General features: G+C 39.3%; 1 protein-coding gene across 1 annotated transcript in view; it reads right to left on the bottom strand.

The window, feature by feature from the left end:
• Nucleotides 1-1,751: 1,751 nt before the first annotated feature.
• LOC118822604 (kelch domain-containing protein 8B-like) overlaps nucleotides 1,752-21,826 on the bottom strand; it is a 116,008-nt gene continuing 95,933 nt past the window's right edge. The window contains exons 6-7 of the mRNA XM_036591760.1: nucleotides 16,376-16,477; nucleotides 1,752-5,772 (exon numbers count right to left, since the gene is read on the bottom strand). Coding sequence (XP_036447653.1) covers nucleotides 5,576-5,772; nucleotides 16,376-16,477 — 299 coding nt within the window. The 3' untranslated portion in view covers nucleotides 1,752-5,575. The remainder of the gene's footprint in view (nucleotides 5,773-16,375; nucleotides 16,478-21,826) is intronic.

Here is a 21,826-nt window from a genome sequence, read left to right as displayed (position 1 = left end):
AGGCAAAGAAAAGGCACACAGCAAGACAAGACTGGACAGCAATGCTCAAATCTTTTATTAGAGAAGTCTTAGTAGAGGCACTACCTCACATATATAGGCACTGAACTACTGGACTGGAGCCGCTGGCACAAACCTGCATGAACCTGTGTTTTCCCAGAGCGCTGTCAGCAACCATGCCAGTCTGAGTGAAGGTTTCCATGTGATATGCTGTTATAATCTGCACTTAAGAATAGAGGGGACTTATTAGGTGCGATGGTAATCTATTACTGTAGCATCACGCACATTAGTACTGTGCTGTACTTGCTTCTTACATTCACGCTTTCTACACTTTGATGTCACTGTTTGACAGTTTTGAGATAGAAACTTAGCTCAAAAATGACAAGCAATACTCTATGAAAATGGATACATGTTAGTTTATGCACAGCAATCTATCAGATGAATGAATATCTAACACTAGGACACTTCTCTACGATGTGGATTTGCTACACAAGCTTACCCTCCAATTTCATGACATCATTATGAAGCTATGGTGGCCTTTTATAGCTTCTACACGTGCTTCGAAGTGGGACACTATTGGTGTGCTTGTACACTGTGATGAATCAAATCCGCCAGGCGTGCCACAGCGCCGAAGTGCTGATCTTCATACGTTGCTCCAGCATAGAAAGGCTGTAAAATGTTATTTTCTATACAAGTACAAATCAATCTGGCTAACTAAGTTCTATGGCCTTGAAAAAGTCAAGAGTGACGCCATGTGAGACTGTTTTGTTTAAAAATTGCTTCAAATTGATTGTCAGAGGAGCATGAGCTTGCTGGAATCTTGTGCTGGAGACAGATAACATGGCAGCCAGCTCCCTCACCATCACTTTCAAAATTTGTATTAGAAAAGCCAGCAGAGGAGCACTTTGCCATTATTAGATCTGTTACAATGAAGTTCGGTCAGCGCACGGTGGATACCGGCTTAACCTACAGGGCTAAGAGTTCTTGTTCTGCTCATGGGAGAAGAATAACGCTAAAGGACACCGCTGGCTCCCCACGGCTGGCGGTGGCCAAGCACGCTGTCTCTGCTCATTCTCTTCAAGTGTGTCTGTTGTGTACCATAGCCTCCAACATTATTTCTGATGTGAAGGATGTGAACATGGCAAAAAATCCGCCACAGGCACAAATCTGGAAATATAAAACTGTTTTCTACTATGCGATTGCACTGGCATGTTTCATATACTTTTTACACACACGATATTCCATTGATAAGCCAATAGCTTTAACAGTGTTTTGTTCGTTGACTAAGCTCCTCTTTGGCAGGTTTTTTTTTTTCTACAATGGAGGCACAGACTCAGCTATGCTCTGGAACAAAGTACCAGCCCTGCGCATCGGACACTATCGGTGCCCGTCAGCTAGCACAATCTGCAGTTTACACCAATTACAAAGGTCAAAACACAGCATCATAGAGAAAGGACAGACCCAGCACCTCAGCTCTTCAGAAAAAAAGGGTGAAAAATGACAACCTATTACCTCACACATGAACAAAAACAAACAAGTAGACCAACCAAACACAAAGCACTGGGTTAATTCACTGATCCAAACTAGAGGTTCACCACAGGGAAATATTCATGACATAGAGAAACATGATCAAAATCACAGCAACACAACTGCTACTGAAGGTCCAAGGTGTTCTATACACTCTGTGTTCCTTATTAGAAATGCACAAATGCACAGACTGGGGGAATATATTCAATCTTCGTGTAGTTACCTTGGTAAAATTTGTACTGATTGCCTATTTCATTTAAATGGGTTGTGAAATTCTCTGGGTCTCTAAAATCTGAAACTCAGAAAGGACTTCATATTGCTCCTACTCTGGATGTGCAGGCCCTTATTCTATAAAATTTCTTATCCAAGAACAGATTAAAAGAAATTTAATCTGTTGGCAGATTAAAAGAAATGACCTGGGTTAGGGGTCTAAGCTGTGAGTGCAGGATTTATGAATGTTAAGAATAGCGAATTGTAGCGCGTTGCACTCGTAAGTCTTGTCGTGTTGCAGAATACGTATAGAAAAAGAGGTATATTGTTTTCAGAATCATCTCAGCTAATCTACTCACACATCGCCTGGTCCTGCAAAGCCTGGAGGCTGTTACCAACTGTCAAGAACTACAACTCTACAAGCCATTATTCAAGCCACACACAATGCTAGAAACACGCTTTGCATTTGTAGCACAGCAAAGCTTGTGTTTATTTTCGTTGCGGGACAGCAAATATAAGGCGTTTTTTTTTTTGAGAAAAGGAAATAATACTCGTTCCTTGTCCTCATGAGCTCTCCCTCTTTCTATGCTGTCTCTGAGCAGGCAAGCCTGTCAAGGCTGCACATAGCCACAACCCTCTATCTATCACCAGCTAACATTTCTGCTGTGACATGCTGCAAAAGACTGCTGGCAGCCAGCGGAGTATCACAGTTGTATCATTAGGGAGGTGTAAATCTAAACAAACAAGACATGTTGAACGTGAGTGGGTGTGCGGACGTGTGTGTGCGCAGGACCGTATGCGCACGTGTTCCTTTGATCATCTCGTTTGCGGGCAAGGCATGTGTCGCTCACATGCTGGAGGTAAATGAATGTCTTTGCCATCCACACAGCATTCATCAGAGATAGTCACCCTTTACACAAACACACACACACACACACACACAAACACACAGATGGATGACTGAGAGACAGCAGCACACCCTGGAGACAGGCTAAATATGAGAGCATGAATATGTAAAAGTGTCTTATTATGGAGTCAGGCACTGGGCCTTCTGTTAATGGCAGGCCATGAGACCATCAGAGAGCAGACCAGGATTTAATCAGAATGACCAACATGCTATAAGTGTCACCCCACTCCTCTCCATCAAAACAATATACCAGAAACGTCCCCACAACCAGGCTAATTCCTCTGGTGCTCCAACTGTGAACTCAGTACTGTGCAAAAGTCAAGAGACCACCCTTCATCACAGCCATAAAATACCACCAAAACATCTCCATCAAATAAACAGTACCTAAAGCTTTCATCTTTGAGAAAATCAAGGTGATTCAGATTTGAAAAAGCCATAGGTTTTGTTCACTGTATAGAGGCAAAGCCAAGGGATGGCTAGGGGTGGCCAGTGCCACCCTGGAATGAAGCATGGCCGCCCATCTGGCAACCCCAGTTACGCAAGGTGAGACAGTCACCTATCATTAGTCAGCCATCATTAATGAAGCATCAATTACGCTTTAGGCCAGAAGCATACTCAACGAAGTACGCAACGCTCGGCGAACACATTGCAAACGCTCGGTCCTTCTGTACAAACTCACTGAGCATTCTTATGTTGCTGTGGTGGTTAAAACACTCAGTACTGAAGGGGGTGATAGAGGACAGATCAGAGAGGGAAGTACTGTTATTCCAACAGCCTCAACAGCTAAACGTGGACAAGTAGAGGAGCGTGAGCTGCTTTACCTTTTCTGTCGGAATGGAAAGGTGATAATGTATCATATTCTTTATGTTTACGTAAGCCATCTTTGCTTTGAATTAAATAAATTAAATTGAATTAAATTATAAAATTGGTTGTGATATTTTTCAGTGCAACTACACGTGAAACCCAGTCTGTGTAGTTCAAAGCGTCTGTGTTTGCCTTCTTGCATGAAGTATGTTTTGGGTCTTATGGTGAAAATGTGATATCAGAGTAGTTACCAATCAGTTAATAAGTGTCTGATGATGCTAAAAGTAATAATTAGAATATGCTGGTGTAATTGCCATTCATACATGATTTCCATGAGCTACGGCGCCTCTCAGAGAGCTTTGTAGTCTTTAACATACTCCTAGGTTGGCGAGATGCTAAGTCATATATTAAATGTTTATATGGAATCTGTATATGTATTCATTATAAAACAAAGCATTGTTTTTATATTTGTGTCTTTGGCCAAGAAATTTATTTTGCTTTTGTGGTCAACTCACCAGGTTCCATCCATTGATTTTTGGTTGTGCCAGGTTACAACAGTGCCACTGATCTGATGTACAACTTAATTTAGAAAATAAACACGTTTTGGCATATATAGCAGCTATTGATATGTCACCTTGAGGAACAGTCCTTAACAGCCCTTTTTCTTTTCTTTTTCTTCCTCCATTCTTTCATGTCCATTGGTAACTACGAGCATGTTTGTCCAAAGGTCAGCAACAGTATATTTTTTTTTATAATAAAAATATAGGCAAAGGGTGGACACACTAAATACTGGAAAATTTGATATAATATTTAATTGTTGAGGCTGTATAATGTTATGTTTTCTGCTTTTTTTCTGGAGTTGAAAAATCAATAATTTGTACCTAACGGCTGTTTACTCTGGAAATGAAATACATGAAGGGTGGTTTCTGACTTTTGCACAGTACTGTAGCTCCTAATTGCAGAGCCTTGATGAAAACTCTGACCTCAAACCATGGCCATATTATCTATGGCGGAGACACTGGGCAACCGCAGAGTGCCAGTAAAGCATGTTATGTGTGTGCATGTGTGTAGGCGTGCAGGGGGACGTGAAAACCGTGCGTGTGAAGATTACCTAACGGGATTTTGTTCTGTTCTGAACTCCAGGTAGCATCCCCTTGGCAGCAGTCACCAGTCCTGCTGTCAATGGCGCCTTTGAAAATGGTTCTCAATTTTTCAGTGTGTGGACAGACATGGCACGACAGCAACACTGTGCGGCTGGCTAACTGCTGCACTAGTTGTAGGCTTTCAGCAAACTGCTTCAAACAAGTTCCTTCCAATCAGCTCACTGAAACCAACCATCAGTTGTCATGCCAACTGCTCATTTGGACGGTATAATGGTTGTTTTATATATGGTAACTTTGAAGTCATAAATGCATTATGTGGGGCTCTGACACTTCTCAGTAATCGCTTGGACTGAGCTTGGTCGCACACTTGCTGACTAATTTTGACACGACCCATCTCCATCACTCGCCCTAATCCGAACCCCATGCTACAGCGCAGGCATCGGTTATTAACCATTAGCGGAGTGCTCTTCGCTGCTCTAAGAATAACAGTGCTGAATTTCACACATGCATGGCTGTGAAGGTACAAAAACACACAGGCATACGCCTCCACTCCTGCAAAAAAAATCCTCACACATCATCTCTCCTTTTCCTTTAAGGTAATAGAAAAAGTGCTAAACGTGCTACTGCAGGCAAACTCTGCGGCAGCGTGGTGGATATGGCCCTAAGTTCCTTTTGAGTTTAGCCAGAAAAGTACCCTGCTTTGATTCTGAAAAGACACTGTACAGATCAAAGGCGTCTGCACCACTGAACCTCTGTCTGTGTAGGTTTGTGTGGAGATTTTTTTTTTGCTAGTTTGTCTAAGACCTCCAGCATCAACACAGTCTATCCATCCAGATATGTGTGCTGCTGTCTAGACTCCTGTAGGTCCCCCTTGTTGAAAGGACAGACTTGAAACACTAGAGCCTGTGTCTGAGTCCAGCAGCCAGGCAATTGGGGGAGAACTCTGCGGTTTGGTCTGTGTCCCAGGAGAGTCCAGCACTGGGTGCATTTGTGTCTGTTTATAGGTGCGCACGCGTTCGTGTGTCTGTCAGACACTTTCTCGCAGACAGAGGGCCTCCACCGCGGTACTGGGTCCCTGGGATACCCCTCCGATGACAAACAGCATGTTGGAGGTCTGCAGGGAGGTACAAGAACATCGTGGGCTAGGGAGTGGAGCCACAGCCTCCCATCTCCTCTTCACATGATTATAACTCTCTACTGATCCCAGTGGTGAAGGCTGGTTACCTGAATCAACAAAAACAAACACAAGTGATGAACAAGTGTGTACAGGCATGCATTTACTTTATTGGCCCTTTAAAATGCAGGCATATTATTTGGTTATTAATCTTAAGATGTATAATTCAGTAACTACTATGTACAATAATTCATTAACAAATACTCATAGACCATTTGAGATGCAGAGAAACATCAAACCAAACAAGAAAACCTAAAATCTGTCATTTAGTAATTGCAAAAAAGGAAAAGCACTTGATTTTCTAATAACACAAAGAACAACAGATAACAAGGATGGTTTAGACAGAACACAAAGAACAACAGATAACAAGGATGGTTTAGGCAGGCCACAAATATCTGAGAGTGGGCAAGCAGTGACCCAGTAAAGGATGGTGTCATCCCTGGAATGCTGTCCTAAAGATGCCACCCCAAGGATCACACGAGTACCACTTTTGTGTCTTACCACTACTTGTGACAATCACAAGAATGATGACAGATAGCATGCTGAAAATGCCAAGATAAACAATATTGCTAAGACCTTAGAATGTGAATGTAGTACCTTATCAACAAATATCTGATGTGGCTGACAGGTGTAATGCTGGCTGGTGGAGTAAGACCTGAGATTTAACAGTATAGATGAATATGGACTATTTGGCAAGCAACAGGTCACCACTGCCCTTTTTATCTTGGTGTTGTAAGTCTTTATCATCTAATTTTCAAACATATAAACTATTTTTAAACTACTCATAACCCTTTCCAAATGTAGTGTTATTGCAAAGTGGTACCAGCTTTTATGATACTAATATTTAAGGGATGCAAAAATGACAGCAAGTAATTGAAGTGTGGGCCCACATATTGGCCTCTGCGGTCAAAAAGTTTTAATATATGATACCTATGGACATTTAAAGGTAAGTGCAGGCAATATGGCAGTATTTGTCATTAGTGCTGTAAATTACGCCACATTAGGTCACAATACGCTTTTCTGAGCATATCGTAGATGTCATCACTACTGATCAAAATAACTGCATGTGGCATTACAAAGCGAGCATGATTAGCCCAGTCCAACTGGATTTAGTTCAGTGCAGTATGTTAGACGTTGAATAAAAATCATTGTATTCCTAGTTTTTGATACTATTTTTTAAATGTGATGCTGTTGGTTAATCTAGATACTGTGAACTGTAAATGTTTTTAAGGATGTCAATAATCTTAAACCATACTTCAAAGAATCTTCAAGAATCTGTTACCATTTCAAGATTCCCTTCAGGAGAAGGGACTAGTTAAGTGCCTCATGATGTTTTAACAAACTTCATCTCCTTTTCTACGCCTGTGAAAGAATCACAGCATGTGAAATAGCATTTAAAGTGTTTAATATTTCAGATGAGCTGGAGGAAGCAGGAGGGAGCTTTCAGAGTGAAGCTTTATGAGTCACTCTTAGGCAGGTGTGCAGAGCACCCAGCATAGCCACATCATTAGGCTGCCTCTCCAGCTCCTCAATCAACACAACAGCACCTTGACATCATAACACCCCCCCTACTGCACTCATGCACACCAACACACGCACACACACACACACACACACACACACACTAATGTGTGCGGATGTCTCTTGCAGACGGAGCACCTGCCACCTGGTGGGTTTTGGGGCTAATGCAGATTTCGACAGGTGGCACCTTGCAGATATCTGTAAAAATTATGCAGCATATGCACACGCTGAGAATCCGCCTCATAAACTCTTTGATGAGGTGAAACCCAGAAATCTGGGCAGTGCTGTCTTGCTATATTCCAATGTGGACAATAGACAGGAACGTATAAACCAGGCTACTTGACACTTTTCTCTGCTCTCAACGGTAAAGGCAGGCTGCCTCAGAGACAGGAGCTTTGACTAGAATATTTACCCCTGCGTCCCTGGGGTCAATAAGACTCTCGCACTCTCTCTCTCTCTCTCTCTCTTCCTCTCGTTCTCTCTCTCTCTCTCTCTCTCTCTCGCTCTCTCTGCGGTCTGCCTTGCCTCTGGTGGCGAGACCAACATCATTACGCATCACCCGCCACTAAGTTGTACCAGTTTCCATGGAGACTCAAATTGAAGCGTGGATGATATGAATGTGTGAGCGACGCTAGGGGTGACTTTTGTTATCATAATTTCTCGGGAGAACAAACGCGGTGCCACAGCCGCTTCTGCAGGAGATAATCAGAAAAAGTCAGCCTAACTGCTGTCTGTAATCTGTACAGAGAGAAACCGCACCATGGTGCAGTGTGCGAGGCCATAGATCTCCTTCTTACTCACACTGTTATTATATTTTGCAAACTGCCCCTAGAAAAAAGGCCAATAAGTGAAAAGCCCCCAGTAAGGACTTTTCAAATTTGAGTGATATATTTCATAATTTAATGAAATATATTGGAATAAAAAACAGAAAAGATTAAAGGTCTGGGCTGGACTTATTGCAGCCACTTGTAACCTTTAAGTCTACTGGTGCTCTCAATAAGTCCAGTTGTTTTATTTCAGAAAAAAAGCTCAATTTTAAGATTATGTCAATACTGTGGCGCTAGAATGTTTGTAAACCCTTTAGAATAAGAGTTTCTATTTAAATCTGAACTAAAATGTAATCAGATTATTATACTTCATAGATACATATTAGATGAAGAGAACTCAATAAAACAAGTAACAAAAGCAATTATATATTTTTTCCATTAATTTACTCAACACAGTGATCCGATATTAAAAGTCTTTGTTGATAAAAGTATGTGAACTTTTGCTCTGTAAGCAGTGTGACTTCAATTAAATGTTTCAGCCTGGCTCATTGACTCATTGTTCTCCCACTGGTGGGCTTTCTTGCATGAATGCCACACATCAGGAACTGTCACAACATTTTTATTGGATTAAGGTCTGGACTTTGATTTAGGCATTCCAAAACATGAAATTTCTTCTGCTTCAACCATCTTTTGGTAGACTGATCTGTGTGTTTAGGGCTGTTGTCTAGATGTAAGACCCAGCTTCTGTTGAGCTTCAGCTCACAGACGGATGCCCTGATATTCTCCTGTAGAGTCTTCTGACACAATCCAGAATTCATTTTATCATCAAGAAAAAGCAAACTGTCCTGGTCCAATGGCTGCAAAACAGCCCCAAACCATGCTACTACCACCACCATGTTTCACAGTTGGATTGAGGTTCGTATGCTGCAATGTACTGCTCAGCTTTCTGCAAACACAACATTTGTCATTTAAGCCATACAATTTATTTTTGCCTCATCATCAGTCCAGATTCTTTTAGTAGTATTCTTGCTCAGAAATGTTCAATCTGTAGTAGCTTGCTCCCTTTCATACACACTATTCTTGTGCAGTGTTTACCTGATAGTGGACTCTTAAACACTGACATTAGCCAGTGCAACAGAGGCCTGCAAATTTTTAGATGTTGCCCTGGGGTTCCTTTTCTTCTCGTAGAAATGAAGTGATTTTTGCTGGACCACTACTACTTGGGAGGCTAACTATGGCGTTGAATCTTCTTTGTTTGACAGTTGATTACTGAAGCCCAAACTTCAGAAAATGTTTTGTTACCTCCAGCCTGTTCCAGCCTGATGAGCGTTGACAGGTCTTTATCTGAGGTCCTCAGAATATTATTTCAATAAGGCATGTTTCGCACTCATAAATGTGGTGAAAACCAGACCTTGACAGTGAAGGCTCAGGTTGATATTTTATAAATAGGGCAGGGTCACCAACCCTCACACTTAATTCTCCTGACCTTAATTGTCCCCTATACCAACAAAGACTTGTAATGTTGGATCATCTTGTTCAATAAATGAATGGAAAAACTACACAATTGTTTGTGTTATTTGTTTTATTGGGATCACATTATCTAGTACCACTGTAGGTAATCAATTATTCATTAATTTCAATACTTTGTCAATATTATTAACATTTTCCTTGTTTGTCCCACAGAATTTTGAAAAATGTTTCTGTTCAAATCCACCCTTAAAATAAAAGTTTGCTTTGAATTATATTGGCTCAGAACTCACATCAACAGACAAAGAAGATTAAAGTGTGTTTACTAGACAAACCGTCTAATACACTTTGATAACTACTCACATTTTTTAAATATTTCACATTAAAACTGGTGGGCTTATAATATGCATGGCCCTTTTGGAGGCTTTTCCTCTATATTTAAAATATACTGCCATATATTCTATTTTTAATTTTGCAATATACTGACAACATATAACACTGTTTTTCCTCCTCACACATATACAGCTCTGAATCCTCAAAAACACCCAATCATTTACACTTCACTTGTGGTTAGAGTGACTGATAAAGTCTTCTGACACCCTTTTTTCACTATTTCTTTCTCCTGTTTCTTAGGTCAGCAGACACACAGTCACACACTTTGTGTATGAGCAGTTGTGCACGTGCTCATACACATGCACTCTCCCATGTGTTCACACGCACACACATGCCTCTCCCTTGACAGGCTTGTTCTGCAGTCCAAACAGCTATGCCTCAGCTCCGACTGCGCTGAACAAAGTGTGCAAATGAAGTCTGGGAGGAAGATGTGTCTGAGAACTCCTCCCTGCTAGCTAATATATTCCCTACCCACCACTACTCTTCTCTGTGATGGGTTTTTGTAATCTGCTACCTCCCTGTCTCCTCCATGTTCTCCATGACTCTCGCACCGCACTCTCGGATCTTCAGCAAGGGGGGTACAGTCTTCTAATGCAAAGCAGAAGAACTCCAGCCAAGTTGTTTTTTGCTCAAACTCCTCAAGCCACAATTGTTTAACTGAACACATGGGCAGCACTTGCAAAAGTTAAATTGATGGAGGAAAAACCTCCAGGGAAAGCCTCCTACATGCTGTTACTGAGGTAATAAAACCTTGTATCTCTAAAAATGAAACCGTTACACACTGTAAAAAAAAGTTATTTAGCTTTATTTTGACTAAGTTTTTTGTAACTTCAAAGTTTTTAAAGTGTTTGGGCTTCCTTCAAATTTTTAGTTAACCGAATTTCGAATAGTAAGTTAACGGAACAAGAATCTGCATTTAAGCCCTATCAACTTATTATCTGAAGTTCAAACGCTCAACATGTTAAGGCAGCCTGGACATAACTATTTTTTTAAGTTAAACCCCCCATTTTTTTTACAGTTCTCCAGGAAAAGGAAAAATGTTATAGGGGAATTCCACCTAATTTTGAAAATTCTATCTAATTCAATCTCTGAGCTGTAAAGACAGTCATTCAGAATGTTTTAATGGCAGGGGTCACAATGCCCCCAATGTAAATTGTATGACCATTGAACCTACACATCTTGTGAGTTTTTATATGTAATACTGATTAACGAAAATTGCCCAAAAATCCAAAAATAAGTTTTCTTTTGGGACTACTTTGCCTTACAACACCCTCTATTGATCTCTCTGTCATGATGGATTAAATATATATTTTAGCCCAAAGATTATGCCGAATGTTTTGTTTTAGAGAAGCTTACTGACTCTAATTTCTTTATAATGGTAGTGACAGGAAGTAGGGCTCACGATGTCTGTGTCACAAATATAGCAATTTAATTTACTATCTAAAAACACCAGTGAACCTACACGTCTTCTGAGTTTTTATATGTAGTGTTGAAAATGGTAAAACAATGGTAAATCAGAAAAAATGTTTTCTTTGGGTACAATTTTACCTTAAATGCATCTCTCTGTCATGAATAGATTAAAAAATGTATGTTTATGGCCAAAATCTGATTTCAAATGCATTTGTAACCATTTCTTGTATTAACTTTTTGTGAGGTAACTTTTAAAAGCATTAAATTCTTTGGACCTGTGGTTCCTACGTGAACAATTCTGACCCTGTAAGTTTCTCCTGAATAGAACCTTTCACATTAAACCATCTTAAATGACTCTGTTTACAATATTAAAATGTTAACTGCACTATGCAGAAGTTTTGAAATAGCAGAAAAATTCCCTGTATATTTTCAAAATAAGTTCAAGTACTTTTGAAGCATTTCTATTGATCCATTCTTCATAAAATGTTTACATAATCAAATTTATATATATATACATATTTTTTTACATATATATGTGTATATATACATATATATATATATATATATATATATATATATATATATATATATATATATATATAAAGCTACAGCAACAGTCTAATTACTACAAATGACCATAACATTCTTGACAATAGTAATTGCGTGCTCAAAGCTCACTGACATATAAGTTGTAATCTAATACTCTACAATGACTTTGATAGCCTGTTTTATCTTATCTGCGGTCGGAATGGAGTACAAGCAGATTAGATTAAGGTTGGGCAGGGTCATTAGTGATGGTGAGCAATTTCTGGAATATGAGCCCCATCTCAAAGTTAATGGCAGACATTAATTCCGGGAAGGTATGAGGACCTGGAGGGAATTAACTATCTCATCCTGTTACTACACTCTCTGTGTGTGAATGTGTGCAAGTGCCTGTCTGTGCCTGCATATAAAAGAAAGAAGCAAGAAAGTGTGTCAGTCCTGTGTGACACACTGAAAGAAGTCACTCACACATTCAAAAGCATGAATAATAAAGAGATGAGCTGCTCTGTTTGAAAGGACACTCTGCACTTCTACATTGTCCCCTGCTTCGCCCGAAAGCCCAGGCCGTTTTAGATTCTATTTCTGAACATTTAAAGTGGAGAAATAAAACTTGTCAAGTTTAATCTCCATCATTTTGCCCTAAATATACTGTTTGGGAAGTGACAGAAATCTCTCTCACCCACTCTGTCGGCTAGCATTTATTGAAGAAGAAATCTGTCTCCCTCTCTTGTGAACGTTACGACAGATTAAAAAAAGAGGCAGGAAGGGGGTGGTGATTTTTTAGAGATTCAGCCGTGTGTGAACTGTCTGCATTAGCTGCAGCGTGACGACTATAACACACAAATCAATTAGCTAAATTGACACAATGTGTGGCCAAGAGGGGACCATATTATGGATGAGCCAATAAGACTCTTTCTCTGGAGAAGAAGCGTAACAGGATTGTTGCTACTCCTCTCAAGAAGCTCAATCATATTTGTGAATGAAACATATACTCACAATATATAAATGAATCATAAAACAAATAGTCAGCCTAATGTGTTAGATCAGAGGTTCTTAACCTTCTGAGCTGTGTGATCCATGTTGATCTATTTATTCTTAGTGGTTACCCTGCATTGATGCTGTATATACTACTTGCTGACAAATGCCACACATGAGACACTAAACACTAAAATACAAAAAATAATAATCTTCTCATAGCAACTCTCATCTTGTCTCAAACCCAGAGGTAAAAACCAGCAAGCTAAGTACATGTTAAAAGAATGGTTTTGGTGAAAATTTAAAATGACATAACTTTCTACTAACCCTATAAGTAGTCAACCAGCAAAGACATGTCTGGAGCCCAAATTTTGCTTCCTTAGCTTACAAGTGTAGCTGTGAACCTAATAGTGCTAACAAACACTAGAACACAATAGTCACTCAGTCCAAAAACATCACCAGAACTCTTAACACACTCAAACCCCATCCAGATCTTGGTTGCGCAGTCTTGTTGATATGTTTTAGGATACAGTATGACTTACAGCGAACTATAAAAAAGCTATAAAATAACACTATGATGGGCTATTTCAGACAACACCAATTGGTATTCACAAAGCAGTCAGAAATCAGGGGAATCAGATTCCTTCATACTTACGATGTTCGCAGTCACAAAAACTGATCGTGATTCAACTGATTCAAGCACTACAACTCCTGAAGTGAATTCAGACCTATTTGTGTATAACGGTGGCCTGCAGCGTTCTGCTAAACAGTGAAGGCTTGTTCATATTTACAGTATGTCATAAATTAGTCATAAGTGTCCTAAACCACATCAAAGTGCATCCTTAATTCAGACCTGGAAGTTTAAGTGATATATTTTCATGGAAATAATTTGGGATATTAAGATAAGAGTTCTAGTGTTTGTTAATAACGTTAGCTTCATGGCTCCGGTTCTAAATTAAAGAAACAAAATTTGGACTCCAAACCTGTCTTGGCTGATTTGACTACATCTAGGGTAAGAAGAAAAATGTAAGTTTAATTTAGTGCTGAACTATTACTTTACGTTTCAGATGTCCCTACCAATGTGAGAGCATTGTCATAACCACAAGTCCATGTTTGCTGAGAATAGAGCACTGGACCTGGGGGAGCTTGTTAGAAAATTTCTTACAAAGTCTAGTGTGAGATCACAAGACAGTTTAACACTACATTTTATCGCTTCTGCGGCTGTTTGCCAGCAAATCACTCCTTTCTTTCACACATTAGAGCACACAGGAAGGAAAACTGACCTCTATAGCGTCAAATTTGTTGGGTCATGAAAGAGTGAGGCTGAGGTGTGGCTGGTGCAGCACTTTCTCTTGTGGGAAAAACAACAGTGTTTACAGATTGCAGCATACTGGAAGACCAAGGGTGGCATGCAAAATAACCGCATTTGCAGCAGTGTGGAAAGGTCAGACAGTGGTTGGGTGGGTCTGGACCTTCACTGTGAGAAAGTAGCAGCAAAAGGCAGTCCTACTGCTATGTGGAACAGGGTCAGTTCACTGTTTACACACTTGAATAAAGTGTCAACTAGTTGTGCTAAAAGTTGTTTTTTTCATCTTGGCAGAGTGCTGCAAACCCATTTGGTTTGTGACCCATGAGGAACGATGTGTTATATCAACAGTGGTAGAAAGAACAAGTAGTCCACTAGTGTACTTAAGTGCCATTTTTAAATAGTGCCACTTTTCATCTTACCTTACTGTTTTGGAGACCACTACTATTAAATTTATTCAACTTCTGACTTCAGTATATAGGTACACTTCATTACTTCTGATGGTTCATAAGAGGTCCGTATGTAAAAGAGTGACCTTCAAGAGAAACTACGAATCGTTTTCTGTCATAACTATCAACTGATTTTCTGTCATAAGTAGATTTTTGGTGAACAATTTGCTATTGTTCAGTCACCTTTCAAAACTTTCCAAATTTGTTAAAAATCTTGTTGACTTTGTTAAAATTTGCTGTGAAACTCAACATATTGTGTATTCATGACAACCTCTTGGGTGACAGCCTCTATGTCAAGTGTAACAACTAAACCCAGTTTAGTTTCAAATATTACACAGGGTGCAAATAACATAATAGAAACTCAAATGTACATGTATGAGCGTAAAGAACACAAATGCAAAACATGCATTCTAATACACAGATATTTGTGAAACTGTGAAATTAAAGACTTGAAACCATACTAAACAAATTCTATATAAGAATGCACTTTTGTTTAACAATGAGCTTGGGAGATGAATGAGAATGAAGAGAATGAACTGGCTCCTCCAGGAAGGCTTTAAGTATTTACCAAAAGATTCACTGAATATAGAAATAAAATGTGTCAAGTTTGTCCTAAATATATATAGTTTGGTGGCAGGAATCTCTCTCACATACACTGTGTGCTCGCATTTACTGAAGAAAAAATTCTCTCTTGTGAACGTTCTGACAGATAAAAAGAAGCGGCAGGGAGGGGGTGGTGATTTTTTGAGGGGTTCTATGCTGTGTGAATTGTCTGCTTTAGCTGCAGCGTGACGACTCTAATGCACAAATCAATTAGCTAATTGACACAATGTGTGGCCAACAGGGAACGATAATGTAGATGAGCCAATCATACATTTTCTCTAAACGGAGTAGAAGCGCAGCAGCATCGTACCACTCCGCTCGATAAGCTCCATTATATTTGTGAATGAAACTGAGTCATAAAGCAAATACTAAACCTCGAACAATAGCGGAAGAGATGCAGAGAGATATGGGGGAGTAAGTTGATTTAATAAAGCCATAAAATAGTTCATAAACATTCTATATAAAGTAGACTGTGATTTGCTGTAGTCAAATAGTGTTTGGCCTCCAAGACAGTAAGTGGTTAGGGTCCAGTATGAGTTTAAAAATTCAGAGGTCATTTAATGCACATCTCAACATATTTTGCACTGAAACAAAAGCATGCAGACGATCACACACTTGTTATTACGTAAATATTTTGAGTAAAAGGGAAAATACTGTGCCTTGTTTTTTTATTTTTTATTTTGTGTCACATGTAATTTCACATTCATGCTGTATCATTTACATTTATACAGTAAGCTCTACTTTTGACACCACTGCACATTTTAGTGCAAGCACTTTAATATTTATTTTTAGATGCGGCAGTTTCACTTTAATAAGCTTAAACTTTAATACATCTGAGCAATACATCCAGTTTTTTCTAACTAATTTCAAGGGATTTACTCAAGGATTTGTATCTTCCTTGCACCACTGTCAATCAATGACAAGCTACCATGTTGTTCTTATCATTCATCATTAGAGGTTTAAGAGAAACGAAAGAGGATTTGCAGTAATCTATTGTGCAGCTGGTATTTTTCTGCCATGTGACATAAACCTAATGGTTTTATCATGAAATTTAAGTTGACATAATAAACAGAATTACTTGGAAAAGCATTTTATCACAAGGTAATTTGTGTGTGGGTGTTGTTGTATAACGACAGTTAAGTCACTGCCTTAAAAATTGTCTTGCAGTGGTTGCAGCTGAGTTATGTTTGCAATATAAGTGCACTTCATTAGGACTTACCCAGCCCTCCGGCAACAATCACCCTTCCACCGAGACAGCCAGCAACAAAGTCTGCCCTTTTCTCCCTCATCCGAGAGCTCCTTGTGGGCTTCAGCCAAACACCTACACATAGGTTCAAAAGTGCAAAGGTCAGACCACAAGAGGGACAGAGTCATGTGAGAAGGTAAAGGTTAAAAACACTCAAATTTTCTTAAAATGTGTAAATCTAATTCACAGTTTGTTCAGGGAAGTGTATTTTGTACATGATTCCAAAGAGAACTGGCAAAAATCTGGCAAAGCAAAATGTTTATAGGTCCTTTCACACTCAAAACCCAAGACATTACTGGGATACTTTTACTGGTAATGTTCAGGCTTTGCATCATTCACATATGTAGCCTTTAAACATTTTTTATTCCAGCAGTGCACGCATTATTTCATTCCATTAAATCCCAGTCAAGTTCTTAAAATAGGCTTCTTTATTTCTCTATCATAAAATATACTCCTGCAACTTTTTTCTCTTGTGCAATCCTGAAAACACAAACATTCTGCTTTGCTAGCCCTTATGCCAACTATGCATGCTGGAAGGGCAGCAACTATGCATGCCGCTTCTATCTAGAATCATGTAGAAAATACACTTCTTGGATGTTTTCACTTGCAAAATCAAACTAAAAAACAGAAAAGCGTCACGAAAATGTTCAGCTTTTCGGCCGTAACTTTGATGCTTTTGTTTTTCCTGGTAACACATCAGCTTCTGTTCACACACACGCCCTCCTGTCTTTTCTAGATGTTGTACATATATATTGATATGTATGGATATAGGTCTCACACACACATACACACTCACAGAAGGCAAGACACACCCTGGACAAAGTGTCCAATTGGCCTGACTGCATGTCTTTGGACTGTGGGAGGAAATCAGAGCACCCAGAGGAAACCGTAAAGGGTTGCATGTGAGAATTCTGGAAAGTTTTTCTGATAAAAGTATCCCACTAATGTCCTGGGTTTTAAGCAGGAAAAGAGCTTGTGATGATTTAGCCATGAAGCTTGCACAATACTAACCGGTGGGAAATAAGCTTCCATTCTTTGTGGGCTACATAAGGGCTATAGCTCTAGTTCAAATCTAAGCAATCTTCAGACACCAAATACATCTTGGTTTGATGTGAAAACTGTGTATATTTTTCACCAAACTATTCCTTCAATCTTTATCTGCAGTGGTGCTCAGACGAGAAGAGTGAATGGTCAGAGTGAAATGGTTTGTCTGTGATTTAGCCATCCAGCATGAGTGTGTCACTTCTGCCTGTTTGACTGCATCTGTCAGAGTGTATATGGAGAGCTCTGTGCTGACAGGAGTGTGTGCACTGCAGGATGATCTAATAATGACGGTCATAAAGCAAAATGAGCAGAAGGGGCAGTGGATGCAGAGGAGTCAAAAAGAGTCCAGCCATGTGACCTCAATCTGCTCTCAGCCATAAAGCCCAACTGATGAACACATACTGAAAAAGCCGCAAAATCGCCCTGAGGGCTGCCTGTCTGTCCGTCCGTCTTTGTGAGACCATCAGACGCTTCGGCTGTTGTCTGAGGTTGCTGTCTGCTGTCAGCACTGATACTGTACTGTCACTTTTAACTTATCGGTTCCAACATTCGATTTTAACTGGCCACTAAAGTCCACTAAACCTACTCTCCTGCCCAAAATCAGTTACGTTTGTGAAGTCTTCTCTTCTTCTGGGCAGTCAGGCCTTTCGTGTTCACTCCAAAACACAAGTGTGGATGAGTAATCAAATACTTTAGTTAACTGGTCCTGGTGCCAGTGTTCAAATAGTGAATAACTGTTCAGGTATTCAAAAAACTGCATTGAGGGAGATCAGGGAAAAATAATGGATCATAAAAGGAATGGCACAAGCTCGTCATGAGGTTGTCTCTTGATGTTTAGTAATGTTTTCACTGTACGTTTGATTCATTATTTTAATTATTTCTCTAAGCACATAGCAACAGGATAAGGCAGAGACACTCTTAACTTTTAATGTAGAGTTAATGTAGCAAATTTTATTCTGAGTAATTTTAAATAATTTCAATATCCATTCTGTATGAAATTTACATACAATGTAAAAAAAACAGCTGCTGCCAATGATGCAGTGATGATATGCTGCCGACTGGAGAAAAGTTTAAGGGGAAGTAAGATATTAACTTAATATATTGCCAAGTTCCCAAGTTAATTGAATCAATGATATCAAAATCAGTCAGAATCAGTGTTGGGGTTAACACGGTTACAGTAATGTGATTACTTCATCTTGTAACAAAGTCCAGTTTAAAATCTTGTAATGGTATTACAATAAGAAATTTCATTACTTGCATCACTCATAGGCCTCTGAGAGAACAATACTGGTCAAGCGCAACACGTATTAATCATACATTTTCTTTCTTTCGCACACTCTATCTCTAGTATCAGCATAACAATTTGAATGAAAAGTTACGTTTTTGAAGTTGTAGTTTTTGAAGTTGTAGTTTTTGAATTTCACAATTTCTGAGTATTTGGTAGGTCCCCCTTTTGCTTTAATGACAGCATACAGTTAAGCTGGCATGGACTTCACAGGTTTAGGCCTCTGATAAGTAGACCAAATGCAGCTGAAATTCGTCTGATCACAGGCTTTAATGGAAGAGATAAGACAAAAAAAAACTGACCTTTTTTGTATAAAGGCCTCAACATGGTCAGTGTCGCAAATAGTAACAAAAAAACAGCACAGATATTAATATTAATTAATTATATTAATACTTCCTCTTCATTTTACTTGTTATAACTTTGTTTTTTTTTAACAAAATTCTGTTGTTCTTTGTTCTTTATTTAATGAAAAAATCAGTGTGATTGTCGGTGTCAGTGTGGTCTGTAACTTTTGCACCCAACTGCACCCCATATATATGTGTGTTTGTTCATGTATGTCATTTGTGTGTATGTGTGCTGCCTGCGCAAATTAAACCTGCTGAAATGAAACTGCTAGATAAAGATCCTCGTGCTGAAGAACACTGAGCTCCATCCTCAGCTAAACAGGCCAAACTAAATATTTATTCAGGAACAACTCTGCAAGCATTACATTTTAGTTACAAAGATTTTACCTTGACACAGCTGTTCATGGATCATTTCTACTGGCAATATTCTTTCAAACAGCATCAGCCATTCATAAAGTTACTTAGCATAACCGGCTGTGTCTTGTTTAAAGGCAGCCCTGCAGACAGATACATACTGGAGTTATAAAGTAATGTAGACCTAATAAAGTAAAGAAGTGAGATTACTGTGCCCAGGATGTAATGAGCAAAATAATCCCACTGACGTTTGAGAGAAGTAATTAGTTATTTGTTGTGTTTTTTGAGTTACTAAGCCAACACAAAGTTCATCATGTCCTGTGCCTCACACTTCACTGGCTGAAACAGCTCTCTCTCCTTTCTTCAAATGTCAAACCTCTTTCTCTCTCTCTCCTCCTTCCTTGTAAGCTTACCCATAACGGGATGCTGGCTCTTGCATTGGAAAGTAGAGGAACACACCAGGGACACAGTTATGCTCAGAACTCAATAAGACCTTCCCAGATGCTGTCTGTCACAAAACATCAAACAAGCTACATCTGGAACATCTTGCCCTTCTCTCCCTCTCTGTGTCTCTCTCTCTAGATCTAGGCTGAAAGGCTCTCCATGGTAACAGAGGAAAGAGGCTAGAGTTGTAGCTGCGGTTGATGTGCTCCACATGGGTGAGATGAGTCAACAGCCCCCCGAGACAAGACCCCTGCCAGACATCACAATCTGTGGAGCCACTGTGTGCCCAATCTTTTTCTCTTTCTATCTCTATCTGTCTTTCTCTATATGACTGGGAAATGTGATCAAACACAGCTGTTTCAGTTTTGGACAGTTCCCTTTTTTATGTCTAATGTTTATCACAAAAGTAGATGTGGACGATTTAGCAAGCAGACACGCTCAATTACAGAGCAAATTGTTCTCGGGATCCAAGGGCTTTGAAAGAAAATCATTGCTGGGTGTTTCATCTGTAGTTAGGCAGAATCACCCCAAGGGTGTTCCGGCCACTGAAACAAGCGCTCAGAGCTTCCTTCTCAAGCCAAACAGTGTGCTTTAGTTAATCATGGGCCATTAACAAATCCAAATATTCAATGCTTCATCTTTGTCAAACACATACAATGAATATTACCACAGGTGAGTTCTCCATTTTAGTTAAAATGGACGCTGCCAAATACTGGCACCAACATATGGTACAGTAGCGATAACACTACTTTAGTGTTCTGTAATCTACTCTGCATTAAGATTATATAGAACCTGGATGCAGAACAGCATGAATAATTACATTATAATACTGCATTGTGGAACACTACTCATGGGAGCATCAGGGCTAGACAAACATATATTACTGTGATACAGCATTGCAGAACTTTATGAATTATTCATATAAAATAAACTGCGCAAAAATCTATATAACTAGGTAACAAAGGACGAATATGTCAGAATACATTTAAGAATACTCTGTATGCAGGATTTGTTGTAAAGCAGTATATACAGGACTGGACACTGCCTATTGCCCAGTTCCCATTGCACCGTGTTCCTGGAGGAACGTAATTTCACTCCACTGTGTACTTGTACATAGATGGAATGACAATAAAAGCCTCTTGACTTGATTTGACTTGAAGAACATATAAAATAACACATTTTCAGTGCCTTCACACTGTCCACCCCCCACACATTTATATTACACGTGGTGGAATAAAAATTAACCGGAATAAAAGTGTGGAGGTGCTGTGTCCCTTCACTCTGTTCTCCTCCTACATGGCCTGCTGTTAGTGTATGTGTCTGTGTGTGTATGTGTTTTGTATATGTGTGTGTGTGTGAGGGTGGACAACATGGACAGGCTGCTGACTGGCTACAGCTGCAAAAGGAGAACCCTACGCTGGCCACTTGTGATATTTTAAACATCTGGTATTTTTGTTTTTATATAAATTGTTATGGCTGTATTGATTAAACAATAATGTGGTGGGTCCACCAGACCACTGAGTAACAAACACATCAACACCACACAAGAGTTAAATACCATAAGCTGTTAAATAAGCTGGCGCTACACTCAAAGGCTGCACTAACCTAACAGTACTTACTGAAATAACCTAGATCAGCTGACGTCAGGACGGACAAGATTGGCAGGAGGGACCAACATCACCAGTACAAAGGCAATGTTCTTATTAATGTAAAATAAGTCTTTAATAAATATTTGCCTTTAGACTTTTGGTACTGAAGCATGTTTGTTTATTGTATGTTCAACATTTTACAGTTAACATATTTCTATTATTCTGGAAACAAATTCTTAGTTTTGGCAGCAAAAGTCAATGACTTGATAATGGCAAATATTTATATCTGCCAATCACTGAGTATTTATCTTACTTCTTTTGCACTTTATTTTACAATCTCATCTACAGAAGCATTTTTTTTAAA

This window comes from Colossoma macropomum, unplaced genomic scaffold (genome assembly GCF_904425465.1).
Source record: "Colossoma macropomum unplaced genomic scaffold, Colossoma_macropomum, whole genome shotgun sequence".
NCBI classification, from domain to species: domain Eukaryota; kingdom Metazoa; phylum Chordata; class Actinopteri; order Characiformes; family Serrasalmidae; genus Colossoma; species Colossoma macropomum.
This window is presented reverse-complemented; position numbering and strand designations above follow the sequence as displayed.